Source organism: Peromyscus maniculatus, chromosome 1 (genome assembly GCF_049852395.1).
Source record: "Peromyscus maniculatus bairdii isolate BWxNUB_F1_BW_parent chromosome 1, HU_Pman_BW_mat_3.1, whole genome shotgun sequence".
Classification (NCBI taxonomy): domain Eukaryota; kingdom Metazoa; phylum Chordata; class Mammalia; order Rodentia; family Cricetidae; genus Peromyscus; species Peromyscus maniculatus.
The window spans coordinates 152921425-152947426 of NC_134852.1; the positions used below are offsets into that span (position 1 = coordinate 152921425).

General features: G+C 53.4%; 3 protein-coding genes across 24 annotated transcripts in view; 2 read left to right on the forward strand and 1 right to left on the reverse strand.

Annotated features, from left to right (window-relative positions):
* The window catches only part of Lsp1 (lymphocyte specific protein 1), a 36638-nt gene extending 32494 nt beyond the window's left edge, over positions 1-4144 (forward strand). For 3 of the 5 annotated variants that reach the window (XM_006977253.4, XM_006977255.4, XM_042257755.2), the window contains exons 10-11: positions 51-157; positions 3766-4144. In XM_006977253.4, coding sequence (XP_006977315.2) covers positions 51-140 — 90 coding nt within the window. In that variant the 3' untranslated portion in view covers positions 141-157; positions 3766-4144. The remainder of the gene's footprint in view (positions 1-50; positions 158-3765) is intronic. The other 2 variants (XM_076555512.1, XM_042257760.2) reach the window with 1 other exon arrangement.
* On the reverse strand, positions 89-6538 carry Prr33 (proline rich 33). 2 transcript variants are annotated; one of them, XM_006977252.4, is made up of 2 exons: positions 6453-6538; positions 89-2628 (listed from the first exon to the last, which is right to left on the reverse strand). In XM_006977252.4, exon 2 carries the CDS (start codon positions 2619-2621, stop codon positions 1311-1313), a length of 1311 nt encoding a protein of 436 aa, XP_006977314.2. In that variant the 5' UTR covers positions 2622-2628; positions 6453-6538; the 3' UTR covers positions 89-1310. The 2 variants fall into 2 exon arrangements, with proteins under 2 accessions (XP_006977314.2, XP_042113680.2); XM_042257746.2 differs by having other exon boundaries at positions 6439-6527.
* A 1745-nt stretch (positions 6539-8283) lies between these two features.
* Positions 8284-25129, forward strand: Tnnt3 (troponin T3, fast skeletal type). 17 transcript variants are annotated; one of them, XM_076555523.1, is made up of 17 exons: positions 8284-8410; positions 11163-11197; positions 11343-11356; positions 12138-12155; positions 13540-13557; positions 13751-13765; positions 14995-15009; positions 17289-17327; positions 17889-17907; positions 20211-20256; positions 20833-20949; positions 21043-21120; positions 21355-21468; positions 21574-21683; positions 21822-21912; positions 22928-22968; positions 24890-25129. In XM_076555523.1, the coding sequence occupies exons 2-17, from the start codon at positions 11181-11183 to the stop codon at positions 24942-24944; spliced, it is 807 nt and encodes a 268-aa protein (XP_076411638.1). In that variant the 5' UTR covers positions 8284-8410; positions 11163-11180; the 3' UTR covers positions 24945-25129. The 17 variants fall into 17 exon arrangements, with proteins under 17 accessions (XP_076411638.1, XP_076411661.1, XP_076411633.1 ...); XM_076555518.1 differs by lacking the exon at positions 22928-22968 and adding an exon at positions 23597-23637 and having other exon boundaries at positions 8285-8410; XM_076555532.1 differs by lacking the exons at positions 12138-12155; positions 22928-22968 and adding an exon at positions 23597-23637 and having other exon boundaries at positions 8285-8410.
* The last annotated feature ends 873 nt before the right edge of the window (positions 25130-26002 follow it).

A 26002-nucleotide genomic window follows, 5' to 3' on the forward strand; every position in this document is an offset into this window, starting at 1 on the left:
AGCATCCCCTTCCTCTAGCTATCTCCTTGACACTTAGTCTCACCTAACAGAGCACCCCATCTGGAAAGAGATACAAGTTCGTGGCCACTGGACATGGGAAATATGAGAAAGTGCTTGTGGATGAAAGCTCGGCACCGTAGATCATGTATGTGTCTTGGTGAGTCAAAGGACCACAGCATGACAAAATGGGTCCTCCTGGGAATATACTGGCATGGATGGGCCATATCTCAGGGCTTGAGGCCTGAAGACCTGGCCTTAGAGTTGCCATGTCTTCTGTCTGGCTACCAGCTGTCTTCCTGGCTCTCTAAAACCTGGAATTCTATCCCCTTAAGCAGGATCAGTACTGTCCATAGGAGACTCAAAACTCCATTTAGGAACTCCTACCATATCCAACGGGGCTCATCATAGTGTAGGCCGGCCCTGGAGAACGAATGTGGCATAACTTCCACATACATCTGTTAAAGGAAGCAGGAGCTTGGCTTGCCCCTCTCTCTGCTTAGCTGAAGGCCCCTAGGGGTTCTGCTGCTCTCCCCATCCCATGGAGAACACAGAAGTGATACCTGTGTGAGTATACATACATTTATTGGTGGCTCTATCCACAGCCATAGTACCCATCCTATCCAAGGTAGGACTGATAGCCCAGCCCCTGCTGAATCCTGTTATGGTAGCTGTGGCGGGAAGCCTCTTCTGACTCCTTTGGGTCCCTCTTCTCACAGCTGATGTAGGCAGATCTCGGGTGGGGTCCTTCTAGTGCCTGGCCCCTGCTTCTTCATAGCCCTCTGGCTTGACCTGTCCTTACCCAACTGTTGAAACTTGGTTGTGATTTGCACCAAGCCCTGCCCTCAGTGCAGTTCTACCCAGTAAGCCCTTACTGGCAGGAAATCAGAAGCGACACACATGAGACCACAGAACATCATTTGTCCACTGCCCAGTCCTATGTACCTCTGAATACCCCTCATCCAAACCGGCTTGCACTGGACCTAGAGCCCTCCATGAAGCCTGGTCCTGAGGTCAGGCTCCCACCATCCATGAACATTCTCCAACTTGCATTCTCCTCCACACCCTCAAATTGCCTCCACCCACATGCTCCCGGCTTCTTCCACCTCTCTCACTGTCATTTCTGCTCCCACCAACTCATCTGTGTCTATCCAATAGGCTCCTTTTAGCAGCCAGTAGCCAGCTGCCATGGCCATGTACCATCCAGACCCATTGTGTCCACTTGTGAGGACTGAGGCCCTCTCTCTGTATCCTCAGCTTCAGTCAGTCTCTGTCCACCCCAGTCCAGAGTCCCAGAGACCACTCTGGCTACATCACTGGAGCCTCCAACCTGCTGCTGTCCGGTTGAAGTTCTTGGGCTGGGAATGCAGCTCCAGGATGGGGTGCAGGGTAGGAGGGGGCCGGACAGCCTCCTGTAGCTTCCGGGCATTGAAGCGAGGTCGGCACAGAAAAGGCAGGCGGCTGAGGCAGGCCAGGGGCTGTCCCCCATCTCCAGGCCCCACAGGGTGGCCTCTACGGGACTCAGCCAGTGACATGCGATACAGCACTGCATCCCACATCCTAGAGGCCCTGGAGGCAGGGGGCTGTGGGCACACAGGGGCGGGTGCCTCTGGCTGCGTGGGCTCCAAGCTCAGCTCTGGCTCTGGAAATGCAGGCTCCTTTGCCTCCTCCATCAGCTGCTTCTTTAGCCGTGTCCAGCCACTAAGGCAGGGCTTGGGTGCAACTTTGGGAACAGGGCATGGGTGGAGGCCTGAGGGGCCCAAGGCTTCTGGGAGGTTGGAGGCATGCTTAGGCTCCATAGCAAGCCTTGCTGTGGGCAGTTCCTCTGGGTGTTCTTCTTCAGGAGCTGGGCTATAAGGTGAGGGTCCAGATGAGCGGTAGGTAGGGGCTATGGGCACCACCACCCTAGCGCCAGCCTCTCTAGACATTGAGGCATGAAAGCTGGGTGGTGGTCTTGTTACAGGGGGCTCCTCTGGCCCAGGACTGACTGCTTGCACCCCAGTGGGCAGTGGGCGAATATGTGCTACTGGGATGAGAGGCTGGGTGCTGGAAGTACATGGGCTTTTATCCCCATCCAGGGCCATCCTGGGGGACTCAGAAGTCCCAGTATGCAAGGATGATGACAGCCGGATATGAACTTGGGTGATGTGGGTACCACCCGCTGTAGGGGCAGATACATGGGCAAAGCCACTGCGGGGCCAGGCAGTTTCTGGGGCTGGGGCTTCAAGCCTAGGAGGTGCCTTGAAATGAGTTGCCAGAGACCTTTGCTGAGGAAGGCTGAAAGAGAAAGTGGACTTCTGCAGGGGTGAGGCTACGTGGTGAATAATGGGGGTATGTGGGGAGCGGGGTAGGGGGACCAGCACGTGAGGGGCTTCAGCAGGACGTTGGACTGTGGTCTCCAGGTCATGACTGGCCTCACTCACAGGGGACAGGGACGTACGGAAGGCCCCAGGTGAGGTGGCGGCTGTTCCCAGCATCTTCTTCCGAGCAGCTTTTCTTAGTAGCTTCTGAAGTCTCTGGTTGTCTTTTCCAGGTTTGGGCAGCAAGGGTGGTGGGGCCCCAGGGGGGGCCTCAGGTCTCGGGCCACCTGCTGCCGGGGGCATCGACACGACTGAAATAAGCATCCCTGGTCTGGGGTAGAGGGGAGAAGCAGTGGGTCACGCTGGGCCCCCTCCCCAGTCCACAGGAGGGGCTGGGTGTTTTCCCAGTTGTATTGAGGAAGTGGGAAAATAAGCAGACTCCGCTACTAGAAGCCTACTTCCCAGGCTCCCCCAAACTGCAAAGTACCTTCTAACCTTATGCATTGGTCACTGTGGGTGGCTGCGTCACACTCTGCTGTGGAGGTGAACTTACAGTGGCTCCGGGTCACTTGGTGGGTGACAAGGGCTAGAACCTGCCTGCCTTCAGGGTTCTGTCCTCTATGATAGCCCAGCACAAAGCTGGCCTTACCTACAAGTACCCAGGTTGGGCCCAGTCCTAGAGTAGTGCAGGATGGGAACAGAGACCCACTGATGAACTACGAGCAAACTGTCTGTGCCTGGCCAGCTGCCGGACCGTGGTGGAGGGCAGGCTGCCTGCAGACACGTGAGGGGCGCCATTCCGTCGCCAGCCTGACCACAGGCGCGTCCGTGTGCTTTGAGACAGTGGTGAGGGGTGGCAGCCAAAAGGCTCAGGCAAGCTGAGGCTGTAGCCTTAGAGGTAGATTGGCCGGATGATGGGAGCAGTTTTCGCTGAGCTCTGCTGAATGAGATATCCCCACAGCCCTTCTGCCAAGGGTGGTCCTGGCCAAGCTGCCTGTCTTGGTTTCTGGGCGCCACGTGTTTGCAAGGACATTGACAAATGGCATCTGGGCTGCACTGGAGGCCATCTGGTTTGGGGCGGGAGGAGGCCTATGGCTGCTGCGGTAGGAGCTGGCTTTGCTGGAGCAGGAGCAAACACTGGCAGGGGGCCGCAGGGCTCTTCCCGCACTTGCTCCCAGCTTCTGGGTAACCTTTGGAAAACTGGGATTTGAGAACTGGGGCAACTTTGGGTTTGGTTCAAGGGGAGGCTGCCTCAGTAGGTTGTCAGTATTCCCCGCTGAGCCAGCCTAGGCCCAGAAGAGAGTTTATCCTGAGAGCAGGTCTCCCAGGTGACTGGCCACTGTAAGCAGGAGCTTCCCCAGATAAGAAGGGGTATGGTGAGGTCTGATGGCCACTAGGAGAGGGGCAGGCCATGGCCTCTCCTTCAACCCCAGCCTAATGCATCCTGTACCCTTGCCTGTGTTCCCAGGAGAGACTCCAGTCAGATGCCACTCCCAGCCCTGACCAAGAAGTTGCTTCCCGTTGCCAGTCTGGCCTGCTCTCGTGCCTCCAACAACTCAGCTGCCACTTCCCTCTCCTTCTGCTCCTGGACCCTCCATCTTCTATGCCTCTCATCATTTGACCAGCCCCCAGCCCCACCAACGCTGCCTCTCACCATCAACAAAAGGGACCACTCCCTAGAGGAGCCAAGAGCTCCCAAGGAAGGATGGAGGAGAGAAGGCCAGCATCCCAACCAGATCCAAGGGGTACCTGTCCCCATGCTGAATGTTCAGGACTCTGAGTCCTGCCCTTCCCTGTTTGCAGATCTCTTGTTTTGTGTAATAAAGTATCTTGAGTGTTTCCATGCACTGGCTCTCCTGTACTTACTAACAGGGAACAAGGTCAGAACAGAACGTGCCACATCTGTTGGCCACCTCAAACTGTATAGCATATACCAGCTCTGTGGGCAACCACTCTGTCTTGTCCTATGGCCTTGCAGTGTGTTATGCTCCAGGATCTTAGGTATGGAGTGACCCAAGTTGGGGTATCAACAATGGATTTGTCTTACTCCTCTTCCAGAACATTGGTGACACTCCTTGCCTGGATAAAAGTAAACTTCCTAGTACCTGAATGAGGGCATTTCAGTCTGTTCCTAGTAGTGTGCACTAAGGACAAGTACTGCCACCAGGCAATCCCCATCTTAGTACCCAGAGGGTACTTTCTGAAGGTGTGATGGATGAACAGATAGATGGAAGGATTGTTGAATGGATAGGCAGCTAGGTTGTTGGGTAGCTAATGGATGGATGGATGGATGGATGGATGGATGGATGGACAGATAGGTAGGTATATAGATGATAAATAAATGGATAAGAAGACAGAGGGGTGGAAGGATGAATGATTGATGGATTATTAGGTAGGTGAATGGGTGGGTAGATAATGGATGGGTAATAGATGGGTAGACAGGTGGGTGATAGGATACAGAAGAATGGGTGGGTGGGCTTATAGGTAAGGGGATGGATTGATGAACAGAGCATAAGTAGATAGATAAATGGATGGATAGGTGAGTGTGTAGGTGGAAGGATAGATCATTGGTGGGTAGATAGAGAAATAGATACATGAGTGGCTAGCTGGCTGGCTGGGTAAATGAATGGATAGATGGAAAAGTGAATGGATAATGGGTGGGTAGATGGATAGTGACAGGTGGATGGGTAAATAGTGGATATATTGATGGGTAAGTAGTTGAATGGATGGATGGACGGATGGGTGGATGAGTAGAGAGTAGGTGGGTGAGTAGAAAATGGTGATAAAGGAGAGAAGAAAGGAAGGAAGTAGCAAATGTGCGAGCTGATTGTGAGGATGAGTGGATGTATAGTGGCTGAACAAGTATGTGAATGGCAGTTGAGCTATGAGATGTTGTCCTCAGGGGCTCCTTCCCCTCACAGGCCCACCCCTTGTCCTAATGCTGAGCCCTGTTGCTTCTAGAATCTGTAGATCCTTGACTGGTGATGGTCTAAGCTTGACTGACATCCACCTAGACATTCAGGATTGTGACTTTCTGAAAGCTTCAGACCCCACTGGAGGGAACACATAGCTCTGGACTATTAAAGCTCAGCAGACAGAGCTGCTGAAGCGCACAGGTAGATGACCCCATTCCTGTTCACAGCCTCACCGTGATAGAGCCCTACTTTGCTCAACCAGGAGCTTCTCCCAGAGCACAGGATACTCCCTGCCCTTCCTACTCAAAGGAGGTGGTGGCCAAGGGCAGCAAGCAGAAACTGTTTCAAGGTCCTTAAGGGCACAGGGAGCAAGACACTAGCATAGGACCGGAATGGGCATGTCAAGTGGCTTAGGGAAAAGTGTTTATTGCACCCTATTCCCCTGACTTGCCCAGCCTCGCTCTTGGGCCTCAGGAGGAGAGTGCAAGGTGTGCCCTCTAAGTACAACTCCACTAAATCTTGCTTGGGTCTCAGGTATGGAGTCTATCTCCTGCTAGAACACTGGCCGCTTTGCCAATGACACTAGGACACTGCCCTTCCCTGTCTCTGCCTGACTCCTGAGGGTCCCAAAAGCTGCTGCTTCTTCCTCTAGTCCCTGCTCAGAGTGAAGTCCCATGGACACAGGAAGTGTCCTAATACCTGTAGAACCAATCTGAGCTTTTAGAACCAGGAGAAACTGTCATGCGTGGAGGCAGCTGCTGCCCAGATCATAGCGGCCGAGTCCCAAGTGCCACGTCAGCCAATCCTATCTTGAGCTTGGCAGAGCTAGTCACAGTGGGTCAACTAGGGGAGCTGGGTAAGGCTCAGGGTCTAGGGGTTTTTCCAATCCCAGACTGCTTAGCACCCAGACTAAATGGCCTCTGAGCACCCCACTATCCTAGGAGTCACTCATATTGGCTAATGGAGCCAAGACACAGGCCCTTCTCAGCCTCCTCTGTCCTCTGGGCTCAGTTCTTCATGCATCAACTTTGAGGGGTCCTCTACAACCACTTTGCAAAGCCTCAAACTCCACTGCTTCTCAGTCTCCTGGGTAGAAGTCCAGCCCCCATCCAACAGACTTTGTTCCCCACCTCCACCAGGGTCTCCAATCCTCTCCCAGATCCCCACAGAGCCTTTTGCTCTGTCTTCTCTCCCCGCCAAGCCAAGTAGGACCTGTTGTATATTACCTGGCATGTGTTACCTGCTCAAATCTTTAGTGGCCGGCAGCAGCTGGTCCAGCAATGCCCACTCTGTGCTGTCCTGCTGTACCTTGGGCCTGATCCCCTGAGAAGGAGATGACTGTTACCCAAAATAAGACCTGCCCTGTCTCTCTGACCTCACTGAGAGTGCTTGCCAAAGGCTTCTGAAGTGGCTGCCACCCTCCTCTGCTGGCCATAAGAAGCCATTACAGAGATAGTAGCATACCCACCTATAGACCTCTAAGGACCCCCATTCCTCTCAGACAAGAGCTTCTGGATGCAGGGGTTCAATAACCACACAAATCCCTCATGCCTGCTCTCTATGTCAATCAGCTGAGGGATGTGCTTGGTCTCAGTAAAGCCAGATGAAAGAGAGGCTGGCCTCCTCACAGAAGAGATTTAGAATCTCTTTGGCACCAGTGTGGGGCTTCATAAACTCTAGATGACTCCCAAGGCTAGAGTAAGCTGGGCATCCATGTGATTTGGAGCTCACTGAACCCTGTCTATCCAAGAACATGGATAGGTGTGGAGGGAGGCATAGGCTCTGGCCAGGAAGGCTGGGGTAGCCCAGCAACTCCAGCTTTGAGGGGTCTCTAAGGGGCAGGTGCTTGGAGGAGAGGAGAGCAGGAGAGAAGCCTGTTTTATGAGCCAGCAAGCTAGAAGACTGACTCCACCCTGCTTTTGACCAAAGGTGGGTCTTGTGTGTCTCTGCCACTTTATGGCAAGTATGAAGTGGTTGGTGGGTCAGTTGCAACCTTCCAGAAATTTTAAGATCCAGCTGAGACTGGGATATTTATTGTGAGCCTCCTGCTGGTCATCCTGACGTCTCTAACCCTAGGAGACCCAAGGACAGGAACCCTGTCTCTGTCCCCTAGGGTTCATCTACCATTTATACTTCACATTGGCTTTTCCCCTGAACTGAACAGATCTATGGGCTCTAGCAGCCATGTCCAATCTGTAGGGTCTGCGGGGGTTGAGGGAGTGAGTGGGAAGTGCTAGGTTGGTCTCTTGCTAATTGGTGCTTTGATTTCCCTAGAGGCAGAGCTATCCAGGCACACAAGGCCCAGGAGAGGTGTCCATGGTTGGATGGTGCCCCCTGGAGTCTTGAGGAAAGAAAGGCCAGGCACATGGCCAGGCCTGCTCAGAGCCCAGAAGGGCCTAGGTCTCCACTACTTAGTAGGGAACTCCGAGACCAATAACAGGCCTAAACATGACCCAGCCTTCCCCAATCATTGGGGAAGATGGACAACCACCACAGCGTTAGGTCATCATTTCTCTTGTTTTTCTCATGCTATGTGTTCCAATGATATCCACTTGAAAAAATAAGCCTGACCTGTAAAGGGTTTGGTGCAATACAGGTCAAGGATCCAAGGTCCTTCATTCTATGAGTGTCTTCAGCTGTCTCTATGACAGAGATGTAGGGCAGAGCTACAGGGGTGCCACAAGGAGTTAGACCCCTATCTTGAGCAAAATACCTATTCCTACAAGCCACCTTGGGCAGAGGAACAGGGAGCCAAGGAATTTGAAACCCAGGCTCTGATGATCACTCCCCAATACCAGCCTGGCTCAAGAACAGCCTTTGGCTCCACCTAGTCCATTCCTCCTCCCTCCTTCAGCCCATCAAACATGTGCCCGTTGCTGGGGGGGGTTGGTAAAAATAGCAACTGACACCTTTCTAGGACAGTTGGGGACCTTGCCTCCTCCTCCTCCAGGCATGTCTCCTCCATCCTGGCCTCCTTGGGCCTCCCCCTCTGGGGCATTCCTATACTTGGTCAGGGGGCCTGCTTGGGCACACCCTCCCCCTCCCCATGCCCCATGCCCCAGCCACCCATCTGCTGGCCAATGGGCTGCCGGGGAAGATCAGATGTCACTATAACATGAAGGGGTGAGGCTGTCGGGCAGTGCCTGCTGCTGGTCCTGTCCACAGGGAGCCCCCAGCCTTTCTCAGACTCCACTGCAGGTGGGTATGGATGTGAACAGCCTGCCTAGGAGTGGGTGACTTGCTAGGGTTTGGGTACCCAATATCTAAGGGCCACTCAAATGGGTCCTGGGCCTCATGTTGTGTTAGTTATTGATGACTATAGGCATGGTGGCTGAGCCTTGGAATGGCAGAGACGAACTGGTACCAAACAGATAAATAAAAAAAAGGGGGGGCATGGGAGGAGAAAGGAGGAGGGGATTCTGGGGGCCTCAGGAATAAGGAGCCCTCCTGAGGTAGGATCTAGGGAGAAGTGCAGAGGTGAGATAAGGATCCACCCAGGGACATTAACCAGAGCTCTAGGACAGCCTGCTGTGCTGCAGCTGGGTGGAAGCCCCTCTGGGGCTGTGTAAGAGTGATCTTAGGGAAGGAATGGAATTTCAACTCATTTCTTTGGAGCCTAGGGCTCTGGGAGAAGCTACTCTTCTCATTTTGTAGATATGGTCTTATCTCAGGTCACCCTAGGAACGTGCTCAAAGGGAGAGGCATCTGGGGGTCCCTGGGGCAGATCCTTTAGGTTCAGATCAAGGATAGACAGGCGCCAAGCTGAAGCAGGACAGAGGGAATGGGAGGGACTGGTCCTAAGCAGGAAGGTCATATCTGATCTTGCTTATGGCTGGGAGAATAGGTGGTCCCAAGAGACCCTAGTCCTCCAGGCGCCAGCCTTTCTGAAATCTCCAGGTTGAGAACTCTAACTTCCTGTGTGTGAGCTTTCTAGAAGTCCTTGGGAATCTTTGGAGGAGATAGGACCTCCAACCTCCAAGGTTGGTCAGAGGGTACTGAGCCCAAGACCGGAAGTGATCAGGGTCCCATAGCAAGTGAGTGGCAGGGCCTCCTGCCCTTTTCTAGCCTTGCCACCTTTGAAGGAGCGGAGGTTGGCATGTACCCCCAAGGAACCTGACCTCACAGGCTATTTTCATAAACCCCTTTTAAGGCCAGAGCTCTCCACAGGACAACTGCTTTCTCTCTCAGCTGTTGATTGGCCATCCCTGTCCCATCCCTGCCACCCCACCTCTGCCCCTCCCCAACTTACAGGGATGTTGAAACAAGGGTAGAGAGACCCAGATCTGCTCAAGTGGGCCTTAGGGAGCTCTACAGAGGACCAGGAGCCTCGGTTCCCCAACCTGGAATGAGGACCATTGCTGCCTCACTTTGGAAGGATGCAAGGCAGCTCTTGCTGGATGCCTGCAGGAGCCAGGAGGGGAGCCAAGATGGCTGGGTTGCTCTCAGAACCCTACCCCCCTGCCTTCTTGGGTTTCAGGACAGAGGAGTCTTGCTAATTTTGATGCCTATTTTTGGACACTTCAGCTGCCACTGGCTCCTTATAAATGCACACCCCCCACTACCCCCTCCCTCTGCTGCTGACAGGTGTGTGGGTCCAATGGAAACCAGAGGTGGGCAAAAGGAGGGTATGGTCACAGCGCCACTGCTCCACCCCACTGACCTTCCCACCCCACAGAGTGTCCCTGGGTGGGGGGTGCAGAGGGCAGTGAAGGAGGAGTTAGAAGGACTGGTAGGGTTCAGAGCAGCAGAGAGACGTTTGGGCAGCTCTGGCTGAGTGGCTTATTTATGGTTGATGAACTCTCACACAGAGGCCCAGGGATGGGGCAGGGCTGGACCTGGTGCTTGGCCTCGCCTCCCAGGTATCTGTGGGTTAATTTTGCAGGAAGTTTTAGTAGTTCTGGGAAAGCTAACGTTATCAACGGGGCTTAGAAACAGCTCTCACCTTAGCATCAAGCTGCTGGTGCATTTTTAGCCCCTGAACAACCGTTTTCTTGTATTTGCTCCCTGGGGACACCAGAGCTATTGTCTTCACGTCAGCTGTGTTGTGTTGTTATGAACTTTGTTGGTCAGACCTTGAGTCAACATTCTGATACAGTCCTTTGAAGGTCCCCAGGCCCCGGGCACTGCAGGCATGTACAGTGGCCAGTTCACAGGAACCATCAAGTTCTCTGTCCTGGTAGCCACCGTACCTGAGCATGTACATCCAGGCCCAGATGGAGTGCTAGGAGATCCGAGGTGCTCAGTTTGTTCAGCACGTGTGTATCAAACTCAGGCTTCCCACAGAGAAGTTTCTCAGACCCACCCTGTCGAGTTCAGTCTCCATGTATTTCAGGAGAAAGGAGACAAAGAGACTGAACGCTTATGGGCTCTGTGATTTGAAGGGGTTACCTTAGAGGGTTTAAGAGAACACAAAAGAGGACCTGGGGTATCCCAAAAGGAATTTGGACTCTCAAGAAAAACATGAGGCACAACGTGAGATCTGGGCTCATTCAAGGAAGAAGAGCTGGCAAACTGAGAACGTCTGTACCCTTGGAGCTGGACTCAGACATCTTGGGGTGATTCCCTAGCCAGAGGCCATCAATTCAGACCAGGAGGGTGTCCCCAGATCCAGAGGGTCCTGTAGCTCTTACCTCTGACCTGAGAAAGTCTCTGCATTTTGGATGGCTTTCCATGAAAATACTGTAGAGGGGACATCTGTCCAGAGTGGGATGCACACAATAACCTTCCAACAGCCAGTCAGTTATGGAGTCAAAGCTCCAGGCTGGAGCCAGGGAAGGAAGAAGGGGGATCAGAGTCATGGGGAGAAGGGCCAATCAGGGGGACCAAGAGGTAGCCCTCAACTGCAATCTATATACATCCCCTCTAGGCCCCAGTCTCTGAGAGCCTGCCCCCTGGTGAGGCTTCTAATCGAAGGCAATTCCTAACTGTCCCGCTGTCATTCCCTCTCCAGACACAACCCACCGCCACTATGTCTGACGAGGAAACGTGAGTACCCTGCTGTATGGTCGCCTCCCTTGCTGGTGGGATGGTAGCCCTGGTGCCTACAGATGTCTGTCCCAGGTCAGCAGCTCCAGCTCACCTCACTTTTCTCCTCTCTTTCTCCCCCTACCCCCCACCACCACCGTGACAGTGAACAAGTCGAGGGTAAGTGTCTTCTCTATTTTCTCTCTCTTTACTTCCATCTCTAGACAGAAGAGTCACCCTTGTTGGGGGGTGGGTGGCTCTGACTATTGACAGCACTCATCTCGTGGGGACCCCTTGCCTAAGAGTCCCGGACCAGCTAGATCAGTCACTGGGCTTCCAATATATTCCTCTCCCAAATTGTCTTGAACCTCTGGCATACATCTTTTTCTATGGTGTTCACACCTTGACCTACCCCAACCTGTATACCTGCATGTCTGGGATGCCCTGAGGACTCAAGAGGCAGCCTCTCTGTCCTTGTCACCTTTGGTTACCCACATAGCCATACAGAACATGACATCTAATGACGTCCTATGTCACCTTTGTGGCTGAGACATTTTCCCCTATAAGGCCACAAAGTCTGTGTGCGTGTGTGTACACAGGTGTGCTACACATGTGTCTGTAGGTGCGGGCCAGAGTTCACCTTAGATGTCATTTTTCAGAAGCTGTTCACCTTGTTTTTTGAGATGGTGGTGGGCCTCCTCAGCACTGGGATTACAACAGTATGTAACCATAGTTGGCTTTTTATTTGAACCCAGGGATTCTGCTCAAGTCCTCATGCTCATATGGCATCTCCTTAAGCCACCACTCAGTCTCTTTGGGCTGAAGATCTCCGACCTGATCCCTAGCCAGTAGAAGTACCCAACTATGCAGGGGCAGAACAGGCTGGTCCTTCAGTGGCCTCACCATCGCCAGTCCCATCTCTGCTAACTGGGCTCCTTTCTTTTGTTCTATTCTAATGCAGAACAATACGAAGAGGAAGGTAACTCAGGAAGCCACAGGCCTCTCAATGCCCATCCTTGGGAAGGCCTTTGGGGATCCTCCCTGACCTGACAATTAACTGTCTACTTCCCTCATCATTAATGCACCATTAACCATCATCACTCATCATTAGCTCTGTTAATGATTAATAATGCCATTATTTAATTAATGGTCAATGGCTTGATCATTAATTAAACTATTAATCCTCTATCTCTTCAACTGATTGATAGACACTCATTAACCCCTCACACATGTCTTTGGTCACTGTGTCCATGGTATGTAAAGTGGGATGTGTTCTGGGATGTGCCATTAAAACTCTCATTCCTTAATAACAAGGGTCTTGGCCCATGCACCATAACCCCTAGGAGTCGCTGTAGCTTCTCTTTTAGTCTCCCTATCTGTCTATCTCTTTCTCTGTCTCTGTATCTCTGTGTCTCTGTCTCTAGCCCTGCCTTTCTCTGTCCCTGTCTCTCTACCTCTGTCTCTGTCTCTGTCTCTCTCTGTCTCTCTGTGTGTGTGTGTGTGTGTGTGTGTGTCTGTCTGTCTGTCTGTCTGTCTCTCTTCATCTTTCTCCACTTCTCTGTTTCTGTCCTTATCCCTTTGTCTCTGTCTGTCTCTCTTAGCATCTCTTCTTCACTGTACCTTTGGGCTGCCGGAGACCCCTCCCTGGCTCTGTCGTGCCTGGGCAGGTGTGGGCGGGCAAAGCGCTGAGTCCCGGTGCACCTGGGAGCAGCCCGGCACAGCGGTTCCCAGGCCTGACAAGCTGTCTGCCCCTGGCACCTGCTCAGCTTAGGGAGGCTTCACGCAGCTCACCAGACAGGCCGTCCTGCAAGGGCTGCCGGATGCCTGTTTTCAAAATATTTTGAAAATATCTGCTACCTTAACAACCTGAGCAAACATTTTGCTGCCAGAAGATGAAAAGACTGGTTTCTGAGTGAGATGTGGCCCCAGGGGCTGCCCTGTCCTAGGGTTGGCCAGAAGGGTCTTATTTCCTCAAAGCCCCTTGACACCAACCTTTAATCCTCATAGCTAGATGGGGTGTCCTGGGTCAGAAATGGTCTGAGCACATGGAGTTTCCCCCAAAATGCCTGGCCTTTGTCTCTGGTCCTCGCTTCCATATCCTGTAGAGCAGATTCGCAAACACCCGGACACGGGATGTAGGGTGTAGAGGAAGGTACAAGCTCAGTGCCCCGGCCGGGACAGCAGTGGCTGATGCTCGAGGGCCCCTGCTCACTATGGTGAGCTGCTGTAGGCCAAGCATGGGAATCTGGCCTGCTCATCATGCTTAGCCCAAGAGAGCACAAGAAAGGCCCTGTTCCTAATGTCTGCCCTTGTTCGTTCTCTCTCCTACATGCCACGTCTCTGTCACCTTTGCTCACCCTCAGAAGAGGCCCAGGAAGAAGGTCAGTTGGCTTAGGGGTTGACCCCCGTTTGCCCTTGTCCTGTGCCCTAATGATGAACTTGGTGTGACCTTCCCTCTTATAGAGTTGTGACGTCAGCCCCTGTTTCTAAGGGCCTGCTATGTGCTCCTTTCTAATCCTCTCCTCTCTCCTCCCCGCCACCCTGCACTCCCTGGCATTCATCCCTCGGCCGCAGAAGTCCAGGAGGAAGGTATGAGGATACAGGACTTCTGGTCCCCATGTGGAGCCCAGGGTCTGGCTGGAGCCATGTGGTGTGGGGAAGGAGGGCAGGGAAGGAAGGAGGCGCCAGCCAACCAAGGAGCCCCCCATGTGGCCCCACATAACCCACTAACCGTGGCCAACGCTTGACCAAAGAGAATGAGGACTCCAACAATCCCCCAAAACAACATAGCTGCCCCAACCTCTGTCAGATGCTTCCAACACTAGAGAAGGCAGCCTAGGACCAAAGTGGTTGAGCTAGGTGTAGGTTGAGTCCCCTTTCCCCAGAGAAGCCTGTGAAAGCCCATGGTGTGACTAAGACCTTTGCTAGGTCCACTAGCGCAAAGGTCAGAAGAACTCAGGTCACTAGGGAGAGATGCAGGAGTAGCCAGAGGCCCTGCTTCAGGACCTGATGGGAAGACGGGCCTCCTCCCTAGTTAATCTCCCTAGCCTGTATCCCCACCAACCCAATCACAGGCCCCACCCCAACACTCTTTAGGGGCCTACCAGGCAGAGGCCCAAGGAAATGTCTTTTGCACCTAGTTGTGGGATGGCAAGAAAAGAGGTGTTCGGAGCAGGCCTCGGTTCTGCTCCCCTTGGGTACCAGAGCCTCCAAGTGGGCTGCAGCTCTAGGCTGGTCCTGGCTGAGGGCAGACAGGAGGTGGGTAGAAGAGGAAGGCACCAACTGAAACACTGCAACAAAAGCCAGAGGCAGACTCCCAACTCTTATCTCAGTTTCCCCACTTGTGAGGAAGGAAAGTGGGGGGTGAGTCTGGTTCTCCTCAGCCCCTCCTCTTCCCCAATTCTGAGAGGGCCCCAGAACCTGGGTTGTGGGGTCAAGGGTGGCAGGTCTGCAGCTAACTCTGACAGTATCTTGCTCGCTTCCTGCACGTATCCCACCCCTCGGTGACCGGCTGTTTCCTTTTAACCTGGATCCCTTCTCTGACCTCTGACCTCTGACCTCTGGCCCGCGGTTTTGCCTCTTGTTCCGTGGCCCTCCTTAGCCCCCGAACCAGGTATGTGACATGACTTCAATGCCACGTGACATATGTGGCCATGTGCGTATGTGTGCAGGAGCTAGCCAAGAAGGAACAAGAGGGTGCCGTGTAACTCACCCCATCTCTCACCTGTCCCTCCCTCCCCCACCGTCTCCCACACTGCCCTCCACTCACTCATTCTCTCTCCTCCCTCCCTCTCTTTTCCCCTGGTGCTGTTCCACAGAGGAAGTCCAAGAAGGTAGGTCCAGGTCCACCTCACAGCCACAAAGAGCCTTCCCCTCCTTCCTCTCCCGTCCCTGACTGCCTGCCTCCCACCCCCTTTCCAATGTACCCACTGCCAACTAAGCCCTGCTGGCCTCTGGACCGAGGACAGTACAGAATAGGAACGCTAGCCTGGTCTGCTGGCCTAGGTGACAGTGACAGTCCCTAGTCACAGTGTATAAGGGCAAGGAGCCAAAAGGCTCTTCTTGGACCTCCATCTGGAAGATTGCATGGAACATATGGGCTATCCTGGGACTACAGAGCAAGCCTTAAGAAAATGGTGCTGGAGATCCCCTGGGGCCCTCTGGGGCCTCATCAGGATAGGTAGAACAAAGCAGAGAGGCTGGATAGGTAGCCTCCAACCTACCCCAGATATCAAGCCAAAGGGAGGAAAGCAAGGAGGGGTGAGGCTGAAGGGAGGGTGGAGGGGCAAGTGGGGTGAAGCGGAAAGTCAGGCTGAGGCCCAAGGTGGGGATGTCAGAGACCTGGAACAGCCGGGGGCCATGCATGCGAACAGGCAATCAGTCAGATCCCAGCATCCCACCCAGCGCCTGGGCCTGAGCCAGACACACCCATCAAGCAGAAATGACAGAGGTTGCGTTGGGGTGGGGGGAGGGCAACTGTCAGCCTAGCAGCAAGGCGGGTTACACTGGGGAAGGCAGGAGGGGCTGAACTCGGGGAGCCCATTTCAGCCCCTCCATTTACACGCTCCTCACAGGCTCCTGGTGACTGGGCCTGAGAGGAAGCACCTGGATAATGTTAGGAGAAGGACCCAGGATGTCCTCAGGCCACACATCTTAGGTCACCAGGCCTCCCCGGGACCAGAACTGAGATTGACGGGCAGACAAATGGACAGGCAGGAACGTGGGGAGACAGAGCACAGGGGAGACCTCACCTTACCACAATGCAGCTGCCTCTTATGCAACTCCAGGGAGCACCCCATCCTCCCCGACCCCCAGAATCTCATAAGGGGAGGGTGAGACCCTTAACTTCCTTCCCCAGGCCACTCCCCTGGACCTCATGCAAGAATAGCTCTGCAGCACCCCACAGCTCCCTGACAGCCACTCCTAAGATCTTAGGCAAGAGTGGCATGAGGCTTTACCAGCAGAGCTAAAGCTGCCTATTCAGGCAGTGATGGCACATGCTTGGGTGGTTAAGTCACCGTGTGTCTTTCGGAGGGGTGAGAAATAGGCGTCACAGAAGGGCACTGGTCAGAACCTGCAGGCAAGACCCCCCGCCCAAACTTTGGATGGGGCCCGTTGGCCACAGCCCAGGCACAAAGGTGCTAGAAGTCGAGGATGCTTGCCCTACCGGGTCTGACCGTGTTCCAGGCGCCATGCTCACATGTCAGTGGCTCTGCTTCCACCTAAAGCCAAGGATGGGCTAAAGGATGGTGGAAGGGAGGGTAATGCTGAGCAGCTGCAGGCCCCGACTGTGGTCAGTACCAGCCCCAACCTCTGCGAGAGTGGGTCACACTCAGAGGAAGCAGCCTGCCCTCGTGGCAACCAGCTTAGGCGAGGTTCTAAAGAAGGGAAAGAAGAAAGGCCCCTCCAAGACTCATGGGGAAAAGCCTCTCAGGGGTCAGAGGGCAGGTTCCCAGGATCAGGAGGCCCCTGTCCTAAGGGCTGAACCTGTCAAAACTCACAGATATGGGTGAGCCAAAAATATTTTTGGATTTCAAGCAGGCTCTATGAATACAGACTTTTGCAAAGAGTTTGAAATAAAGTGACTGTAAAAACCACAGTATGTGCCCAAGTATAAGACTATGTAGTAGAGGGTAATGGAAGGTTCCATGACAGCTGGAAGGTAGAGTAGCCTCAGGATCTTCCCAGTGCCAAACCTAGATCCAGTCACCATGTGCATTTTGGGCAAGGCAGGTCCCCATGCTCTCTACTCACGGCCAAGCCTTCTTGCCTAGCATGCATAAAGCCCTAGGTTCAATTCCCAGCACTGCATAAACCAGGTATGGCAGGGCATATCTGTCATCACAGCACTTGGGAGGCAGAGGCAGGAGGATAAAGAGTCCAAAGTCACCCTTAGCTATATTGAGAGTGAGAGGCCAGCCTGAACAGCAAGGGTCCACGAAGGGGGCCAAGCCTTTGGGAAGGTGTAGGAGCTGCCCTGCCACCCTCAGGCACGGGGCCCTGTGCGTGCCTGCCTCTGCTGTTCATGTGGCCACCGCTGCTGTGTGGCCTCTGCACTTCTGCAGCTGCGCGGCTTTTTTCTTGCATGTGCGCTTGCGCCCACACCATGAAGATGCTGTCGCGGAAGAGGAGCAGGAGGAGGATGAGGAAGGTAAGGCCTGCCAGCCGCTGTTGCAGCCCCTTGCTCCACCTGCACAGGGCTCTGGCTCTGCCTGTGTGAGGCGAGAGGAGCCAATGGCCCAGTGTCTATGTCGCTGACTCTCCAGCCCTTTCACTCTATCCGTCCATGTGTCCGTCTGTCTTCCTTTTCTCCCTGGCATGGGATCTCTAGATGCTGAGGCTTTATGTGCATCCGCCAGGCGTCTGCCCTCTCAGAGGCAGGTGGTTGGTCAGTGGAGATAAGCCAGCACCCCAGATGTGTCCCAGACTTTCTAGAAACCTGTCCTCTAGGCCTCTGTCTTCCTACCTTTCCCTCCCTCCCAGCCTTCCAGGGACACATATATCTTGCTATGGTTTCTCCCTTCATCCCTGCACCCTAAGTTCTTCTTAGAGCCCCGGGGGAATTTCATAGGCTTTGTGCTTCTGAATAGATGAGTGGGTCTGGGTGGGCTGAGTAGAAGTCCCCAGCCTGGTGGTTCCTGTGGCAGGAAAGACCATCCTATCTTATTTGATCTCTCTTTCTTCCTCTCCCCATGCTGGCTGTCATGACTAGAGGAGAAACCAAGACCCAAGTAAGTGTGGGATCCAGGCAGTGCTACGTGGGGTGCCAGAACTGGGCAGGGTGAGAGACCCAGAACTGTTTTCAAAGGAAAGCCCAAATGGCAGAAGATGATAGGGACCAGCGTTGCCAGTAGGAATGAATAAAAGACAGTAGGTTGTGGTTCTTCCCCATCAGCCAGTACAGTCAAGGAGGTCGCTGGCAATGGGCTAAGGCTCAGAAGTGGGACTGAAGGTGTCACATATTTGCCATGCCTGGCTATGCTGGGAGACTGCCCAGGTCTCCAGATATTTAAAAAAAAAAAAAAAAATGGGCTTGAGGGACGAGGATCTCCTACTTGAGATGAGAACCCACTCTGGATTGACCTGATCCAAAAAGGGGCTGAGCCCCCTCTGTGAGCCACTCAGCAGAGGTCCTGCTCTGGCCTTCCTTACTCACTCGTGAGTGCACCAGGGGGCAGGTGAACCCAGAATCTTGCACGTGGAAGCCCACACGCCTCCATACACAAGCCCCCTTTTGTTCCTTTAAGCCTTTCTGCCTGTTCCACGCTCGGAGCCAGGCTGAGCTTTTGACACTTCCCCTCGTTTCCTGCCCCATCCCTGAGAGGAGAGGAGAGGTAGGTGAAGAGTGCAGCTGGCCCAGATTCCTCCCTTGAATGCTGTTTTAAATCAAGTTCACATAAAGAGATGCAGGACTGTGAGATAGTTTCTCATCTTAGGAAAATTATTTATGTTCTCAATATGAAAATAAAACACCTCATTAAGAAAATTTGGAAAATACATAAAAGTCAAACGAAGAGGGAAAAATATCCATCCATAATTCTCCCACCCACCCACCAGTCAGACTGTGGCAAGCAGAGAGGGGGGAAAAGGTCTTTATTTCTTCCTGCTCTTTTTCTACACAAAGTTCTTGGAAAATAAAGATCTTGACTATGTTTTTTCAAGCACGGGACTGTCTATACAGCCTTGGATTCTGCTTTTAAAATAATTTAGCACTATTCATAAGTATTTTTCCATGTTTTTACATAGTCTTCTTAAATATTTTGAATGGCCACATAATATTCCATCAATTGGACAAACCATAATTTTCCTAACCATTCCCCGATCACAGGCTTCCCCCAATATTTTACAATCATAAATAACGCTGGTCGGAACGCATTTTCCATCGTGAGGGCTGTTTGCCTAGGCCACATTCCCAGAACTGGAATTACTGGGTCAAAGAGGACCAACGCTCTGAAGGCTTTGACAGTCACTGCCAAGTTGCTTTCCACCAGGGCTCAGCCAAGGCGGTCTCCTACGTGGGCTGTGAGCAGTCTTGTGTCCCACACCCTCCGCGCCCAAAGGCGGGAACGGGCATCTGCCCCTCACCCGTTGATGAACAGCCGACCACATCTCATGGTGGCTTTAGCATTCCTCTGGTGGCACCACCACGAACTGTCCATGTTGGCTAACTGCTCATCTTTCTTTGCGAGTCAGTGGCTTGTGCCCCGTGCTCGTTTATCTCATGGCCGACACGTCTTCGTGTTTGCTTAATCGTCCGCTTACTCAGGGATATAAATCTTCTCTCAATTTGCTGAAAAGTTTCTTTTTTTTTTTTCAGTCTGGTTTTTTCCCCCCTCTGCATTTCGATTTCTGCTTTTTTTTTTCTCCCCCTCCACATACATAAGTTTTTCATTTACACAGCATCATCTGTACAGCTTTCCCTTGGAGGGAACTTTGGGGCTTCAGAGCTTAGAAAAATCCCTTCCCTCTCCAGGTTTTGATCGCTCTTCAGCTCCCCTTTCCTCTGTGGCCTGCTTCTCAAAGCCGCGGTTGTCTGGGCTCCCTGCTCCATCTGGAATGTGTTGGCAGGAGGAGGGGGTCGTACAGCCAGCGGGCTGGGGGCTCCTTTTCCCCTTACAGGCTCTCCTTCACTTGGGCGCCCAGAAAGAAAGATTAAAAGAGTGTCCAGAGCCACAGGACAGGTCTCACCCCAGAAGCTGATGCCAGTCACTGCCCCCTGAAGGGCTCGTGGTGGCCACCCTGCCCTCTGCTAGGGCTTGATTGCATTTGTTTATGTGTCTGAGAAAGGTGGCATGAAGCAGTGGGCAAAACAGAGGTGACACCTTCTAGGAAGGAACAAACTATTCCTGGGACGTGGGTTAGAAACCCAAAAACAAAGAGCCAGGCAAACAGTTTTAGTGAAGGCATGCTCTGTTGGGTGCCAGGGTGTAAGGAAAAGGAGGAGGCCAGCCTAGATTCGAGGCTGGCTGGCCTCCACTGCGGGAAGGTTCCAGTTGTCCCTGCTTATGAAACAATCTTTGTGTCTCTTTCCCAGACTTACCGCTCCTAAGATCCCAGAAGGGGAGAAAGTAGACTTCGATGTAAGTTTATGGGGACCAGATCACCCTCACTCCAAGCTCCAACCTTTGAACTCTAGGCTAGGCTTCAGGTCATATCTTCCCAAACAGCCAGAAACAAGGTAGTCCATCTCTAGGCCACACTCCCATAATTCACTCACAGACCCAAGGAAATGGAGATCCCTTCCCTTCTCCTCCACCCATCCTTGTACCCACCCATCCATTCACTCATCCACCTATCCTTTCACTCAACTGTCTATCATTTTATCCACCCATTCATCTATCCATTTATCTGTTCAAACACCCATTCAAGTATGCAGCAAGTCAATCTCACGGTCTCCTCTCTGTTTGGCCCAAGAGGACATCTCTGGGGATGACAGAGCCAAGTCTGAGAGAGGTCACCTCAAGTGCTGGCTTCATGATTAGTCAGGGCCTGGATTCCTCCACAGGAAGGGCATTATCTTGATCATGGCATGTCCAGACTAGGTCACTCTGGGCCTCAGGAAGGCAGCAGCTGTAAGGACCTGGTAGAAGGTGCCCTTTGCTGCAGGTGGGTCTCAGGCTGGCCAGGAGGGATAGAAACTTCTCTCTCGCCTCCAGGATATTCAGAAAAAGCGTCAGAACAAGGACCTCATGGAGCTCCAGGCTCTCATTGACAGCCACTTTGAAGCTAGAAAGAAGGAGGAGGAGGAACTGATTGCACTCAAGGAGAGAATTGTGAGTACCTCTGCCCTGGGAGGGTGCTAGGTGCTCCTGCAGGGAACTGAGCAGGACAGGGCAAGGCTGACCATGTTCCCCTCTCGGCTGTAGGAGAAGCGCCGTGCGGAAAGAGCTGAGCAGCAAAGAATCCGTGCTGAGAAGGAGCGGGAACGCCAGAACAGACTGGCGGTAAGGACTGGGTCATGCTGCTGCCTCCAGCCTGCGTAGCAGGAGAAGCACAGGCTCGTGGGTCTTCCTTTCATGGTGGCCCTCTGTTGGGCCAACAACAGAGCCACTGGGTTCATGCCTCTTGCTCTGCAGAACTCCCCCACCCCACTCTGCCCAAGAACAACCTCCTTCTAGAAGTTTCTAAGTCCAGAACTAGTCTTTGAAGCCTGGATCTTGGGGGTGGGGTCTCCACAGGAGGAGAAGGCCAGAAGAGAGGAAGAAGATGCCAAGAGGAGAGCTGAGGATGACATGAAGAAGAAGAAGGCCCTGTCCTCCATGGGTGCCAACTACAGCAGCTACCTGGCCAAGGTGAGGAACACGCTCAGAGCCCTGAAGGTGGCCTTCAAGTGGGACTGGGGTTTGCGCCGTGTGCCTCCGGAGACTGGGCCACTTATCACCTCCCCCCCTCTGCAGGCTGACCAGAAGAGAGGCAAGAAGCAGACAGCCAGGGAGATGAAGAAGAAGATTCTTGCCGAGAGACGCAAGCCTCTGAACATCGACCATCTTAGTGATGATAAGCTGAGGTGGGTTGGCCCTCCCAAATGGTGCCCGGCCCTTCCCCCAAAAGAGCCGAGCCACAGCTCTCTGTGGTGGTTGGAAGAGGAAGCAGGGTCTTGGGCCCTGCCTCTCTGGCTTCATCCTATCCTCTTTCCATCTTCCAGGGACAAGGCCAAGGAACTCTGGGATACCCTGTACCAACTGGAGACTGACAAATTTGAGTTTGGGGAGAAGCTGAAACGCCAGAAATACGATGTGAGTCTAGCCATCTCTGGTTCTTGAGCCTGCGGGGTCTCACTTTCCAGGGGGGGGTCAACTGTCTCCCCACAGCCCAGTTATACTCTAGTCTTGCCTTCACCTTGAGACCTGGTTCCACTGAGCCCCAGCTGGGGGCCACTTCTGGAGACTGTCCTTCAGGGGAAGTGCCTGAGCTCTCAGCCTGACCTGCATCTGAACTGGCCAATGCTGTAGCTGGAACTGTTATGGGTTCTTAACCTGTTGAGGTCCCCATGACATCTGCCTCTTCAGGGCAGGCAAGCAGGCTGGTAGGGTGACTCACACCTTCACCTGAAACTGGAAAAGGGAGTTTAGTACTGTGTCTCCTCTGGGGAGCAGGGATTCTGAAATGGAGTTACAACCTTCATAGGTATGAGGGCAAGCTAAGGTTAGGGGCTGTAGAGATGGGGCAGGGCCTTGGGGGATGAGTTAGAAGTCAAGCTTGTTCCTACCCACCATGGATGCAAGGAAAGGCTCCTGTCCTGGTGTCTACTGTGCTTACTGCAAGTGCAAACACCTGGAGTTCACTAGCAAAGCTGTACTCATGTCTCCCCCTCATGTCCCTGGAGCGCCAGGTGAAGGGAGAGGTGGGAACTTGTGCAGGGGCATCTCCCGCAACCATCAAGATAGACAATCTACACGTTCTGGCTCCTTCTTGCAACCTCTGGGTAAATGAGATGGGTCTTAGTTGCTCAACTTTGGAGAGCCTTGGTTCCATACCTTCATTGTTTGCCATCTCTAGAAAGAGAAGACTCATCCCTCAGCCTCAAGGCTATCCCGGGAGCTAGCTCGGAGATGCCACCAAGCAAAGGCCAGGCCACTCCTAGCAACGATAGCTGAGTCAGGAACCCATAGCCTCCACATACACTCTGCCCATGTCTGGTCTCCGGGGTTCACAGAGCCTGGCTGATTATCAGGAGACTTGCCCCATACTTATCAGGGCCTTGAAGCCTCAGCTGCGCACCCAACCTGGTAACCATCTCGATTTTTCTAGATCATGACTGTCCGGGCCAGAGTGGAGATGCTGGCCAAGTTGTGAGTAGGCAGAGCCAGGCTTGTGGGTGTGCAATGCTCGGCCAGCCTCTCGCATGGCAAAGATCTGGGTTGTTGAGTCTCTGGCGGCATAGGGCCTTGTCCTTATGCCCCAACTCCTCCCTCCTGACCTCAGCTGGTGGCTATGAGGCCGGCCTGATGCCCTTGTTGGCAGTTGAGAAAGCAAGGTTCTTGCCTTCCTAGAGCTCCACTTGCGGCCAGGGCCTCTAGGCCACCAAATCAGGAGCAGGCACTATGGGCCAAGGAGCAGGAAGGTCAGGATCAGGAGTCAGAGGTGGAACTTTGGAAGGTCTGAAGGCCTCACCTCCACCCTGTCCCTTACCCTGCCTGCATCCTGCCACAGCCACAAGGTAAGTGGCCAGTTGGGAGCTGCTGTGTGTGGTAGCTAGAGAGCAAGTCAAGACGCAGCCGGAGGACAAAGCAACAGTGTCCTCTCACAAAGGAGCCAGGAAAGAGTAAGGAAACTGGACAGGAGTCTGTGTCACTGCAGTGAGGATACAGTGGAGATGCCACAGCTGGCCAGCCCTGTGGTAAAGACATGTGTCCCCTGGCCAGTGCCCAGCTGGGCTTCCCAGGTCTCTGTCACAGTAAGTCACCTGTGTTGTTACAGATCACCACCCTCAGGAGCCGCATTGACCAAGCCCAGAAGCAGTAAGTAGCCCAGCCCATTCTCGCTCTGTGCTGGGCCCAGAGTCCCCAGAGCCAGCTACCTGCAACCCTACCCAGGGCCTAGACATTTTAACTGGTCCCTGAACAAGGGCTCTTGGTGGCTGGCCCTTAACAGAGCAATAACAAGACTAACTGGGTCCCAGGACCCACTGGCTCCTTCCTCTCGTGCATGCAGGAAGTGCCAGATGGAGTTTGTTAGTAATACCTTCCCCCTCTATGATGTGCTGGCCAGCAGGAAGACTGTAACAGGGTGTGGTAATGAATATCTACAATCCCAATACCTCTCCAGAGCTGGGAGCAGGATCAGGAGTTCAAGGCCAGCTGGGTTACATGAAACCCTATCTCAGTTAACGAAAGAAAGGAATGAGGAGTAAGAGTATAGTTCACTTGGTAGAGTGCTTGCCCAGCATGCACAAGGCCCTTCCTTTGATCCCAGTGCTTTAGCTGGAGGGACCTGTTGCTACAGTGACCCCTCACCAGGTTCTGAGTTTGATATAATGCTGGGAGTCTGATACTGAGCCTGGACATGGGGTTGTCACACTCCAAGGACAGAATCAAGTGGAACTGCTTAGATTTCCTGTTTCTTGGGACTTTTCTCCTTCCTTCCACACTTCCAAGATGCTCAGGGGAGATGGGTGCTCCTCCAGGGAAGGAGCTATTGGCTTGCATCTCTATTGGGTGGGTTGGAGGGTCATGACAGACTCATTTGATGAGATGCCAGGTGCATGTGAACATGGGTGTATGCATATGTTAGGATTCTCAGGAAGGTCTGTGAGGACACAATGTCACCACCCCAAGGTCCCACTGGGCTGGCTTCAGAGCTCATGTACTTTTATCCTCGTGCCAGCCTGGACCCTCACACAGCACTCATCCTGCTTCCAGCTTGGTGGGGTATAGAGGGCCTCAGATAATTAGGTCCCAAGTCCTGGGGACAGGTACCCAAAAACAATAGTGTTTAAAGCTAGGGTGGCATGGGCCTGTCTGCAGTATTTCCCCTGGCCAAAGCAGGAGAACAGAAGGTGAGCTCAGGTAACCAGCTAACCCTGTCCTAACCACACTAGTGCCCAGGCCCGGTCAGGCCCACTGCAGGTGAGTGAGCTCCTACTGCTCAGGCTGGAACGAGGTGTGTGCACTGGAAGTGGGGGGCAACAACTTGGGAAAACCGGAGCTGAAAGTCTCCACTAGCTGGCTGGACACTTCTGAACCTTAAGCACAACTTGCTTCCCATTTGCAGCAGCAAGAAGGCTGGTGCCACAGCCAAGGGCAAAGTCGGTGGGCGCTGGAAGTAAAGGAGCCAAGCGGTACCAAGCAGAGACCGTTCCCCCCTACCCCCCTGACTCCCGCCAGGGCCGGTTATTCCAGCTCTGCACCCTCCAACCCTTACACCCAGGCTTTTTCTGGAGCTCAGGGCTCATCCTGCCTCAATGCCCTCACCTTCTGGGGTCTGGCAATAAAGTTCTCAGACTCCCCTCTACTGTGTATGTGCTGTGATGCATAAGGGGCCAGAGGGAGGTCGAGAGGTGGCCAGACATGAGCACCATGGGACACCCTGGAAGACTCAGGGTATTTTACTGCTGTTAGCAACTGCGGCCCGATTGCACATGGTGCTGTGCCCTAATGCACCCCCCAGAACTTGCTGGGGTTCTTATCAGAGGCTTTTTATTCCTAGGGCACCCCTTCTCTCCTCTGCACCAGAGTCCTCCATGTTAGAAGGCTGCCTGGGCAGCCCAAAGTACTGTTTAAAGAAGAAACAGCCCAACCTTGGGAGGGTTAGGGAGGAAGGCTGGCTGCCTGGAGACGTTGCAGACACCCGAAGGGGGGGAGGCGAGGGGGAGCTCCAGCTAGCACATCAAGGGGGGAGAGGAATGCAGGAAAGCACGTTTCCCACGAGGGAGCAAGCTCGGCAAACAGCGTTCTCCTATATTACAGGGAACACAGAACACAACTGTGCAATAAATTTGAAAGTCCTGACCAAATAGAATTATGGAAAATATAAATCACAGAAATTGGATCAAGACGCGGAGCCCTGCACAGCGAGGTATTCATAGAGGAAGGGGCTTATGCACAAACACCTCCAGGAAGACTGGGGAGGCAGGGCAGCCGCAGCCAGTGCTCTGAATGAAAGACAGGGAGTGCAGTCAGCCCTCACCAGGCCCCTGAAGGCAACTTAAAACCCCCAGAGAGCACATGTAGCCCATCTGTAATGCACCCCAAGAGAGAGCAGTGTGGCCTCATCTGTGCATGCACCCCAACACACAGTGGTACAGACTCCATCTCTGTGTGCACCTCAACAGAGAGCGGTGTAAACCCCATGTGTGTGCACTCCAATCCACATTGCTGTGGTTCC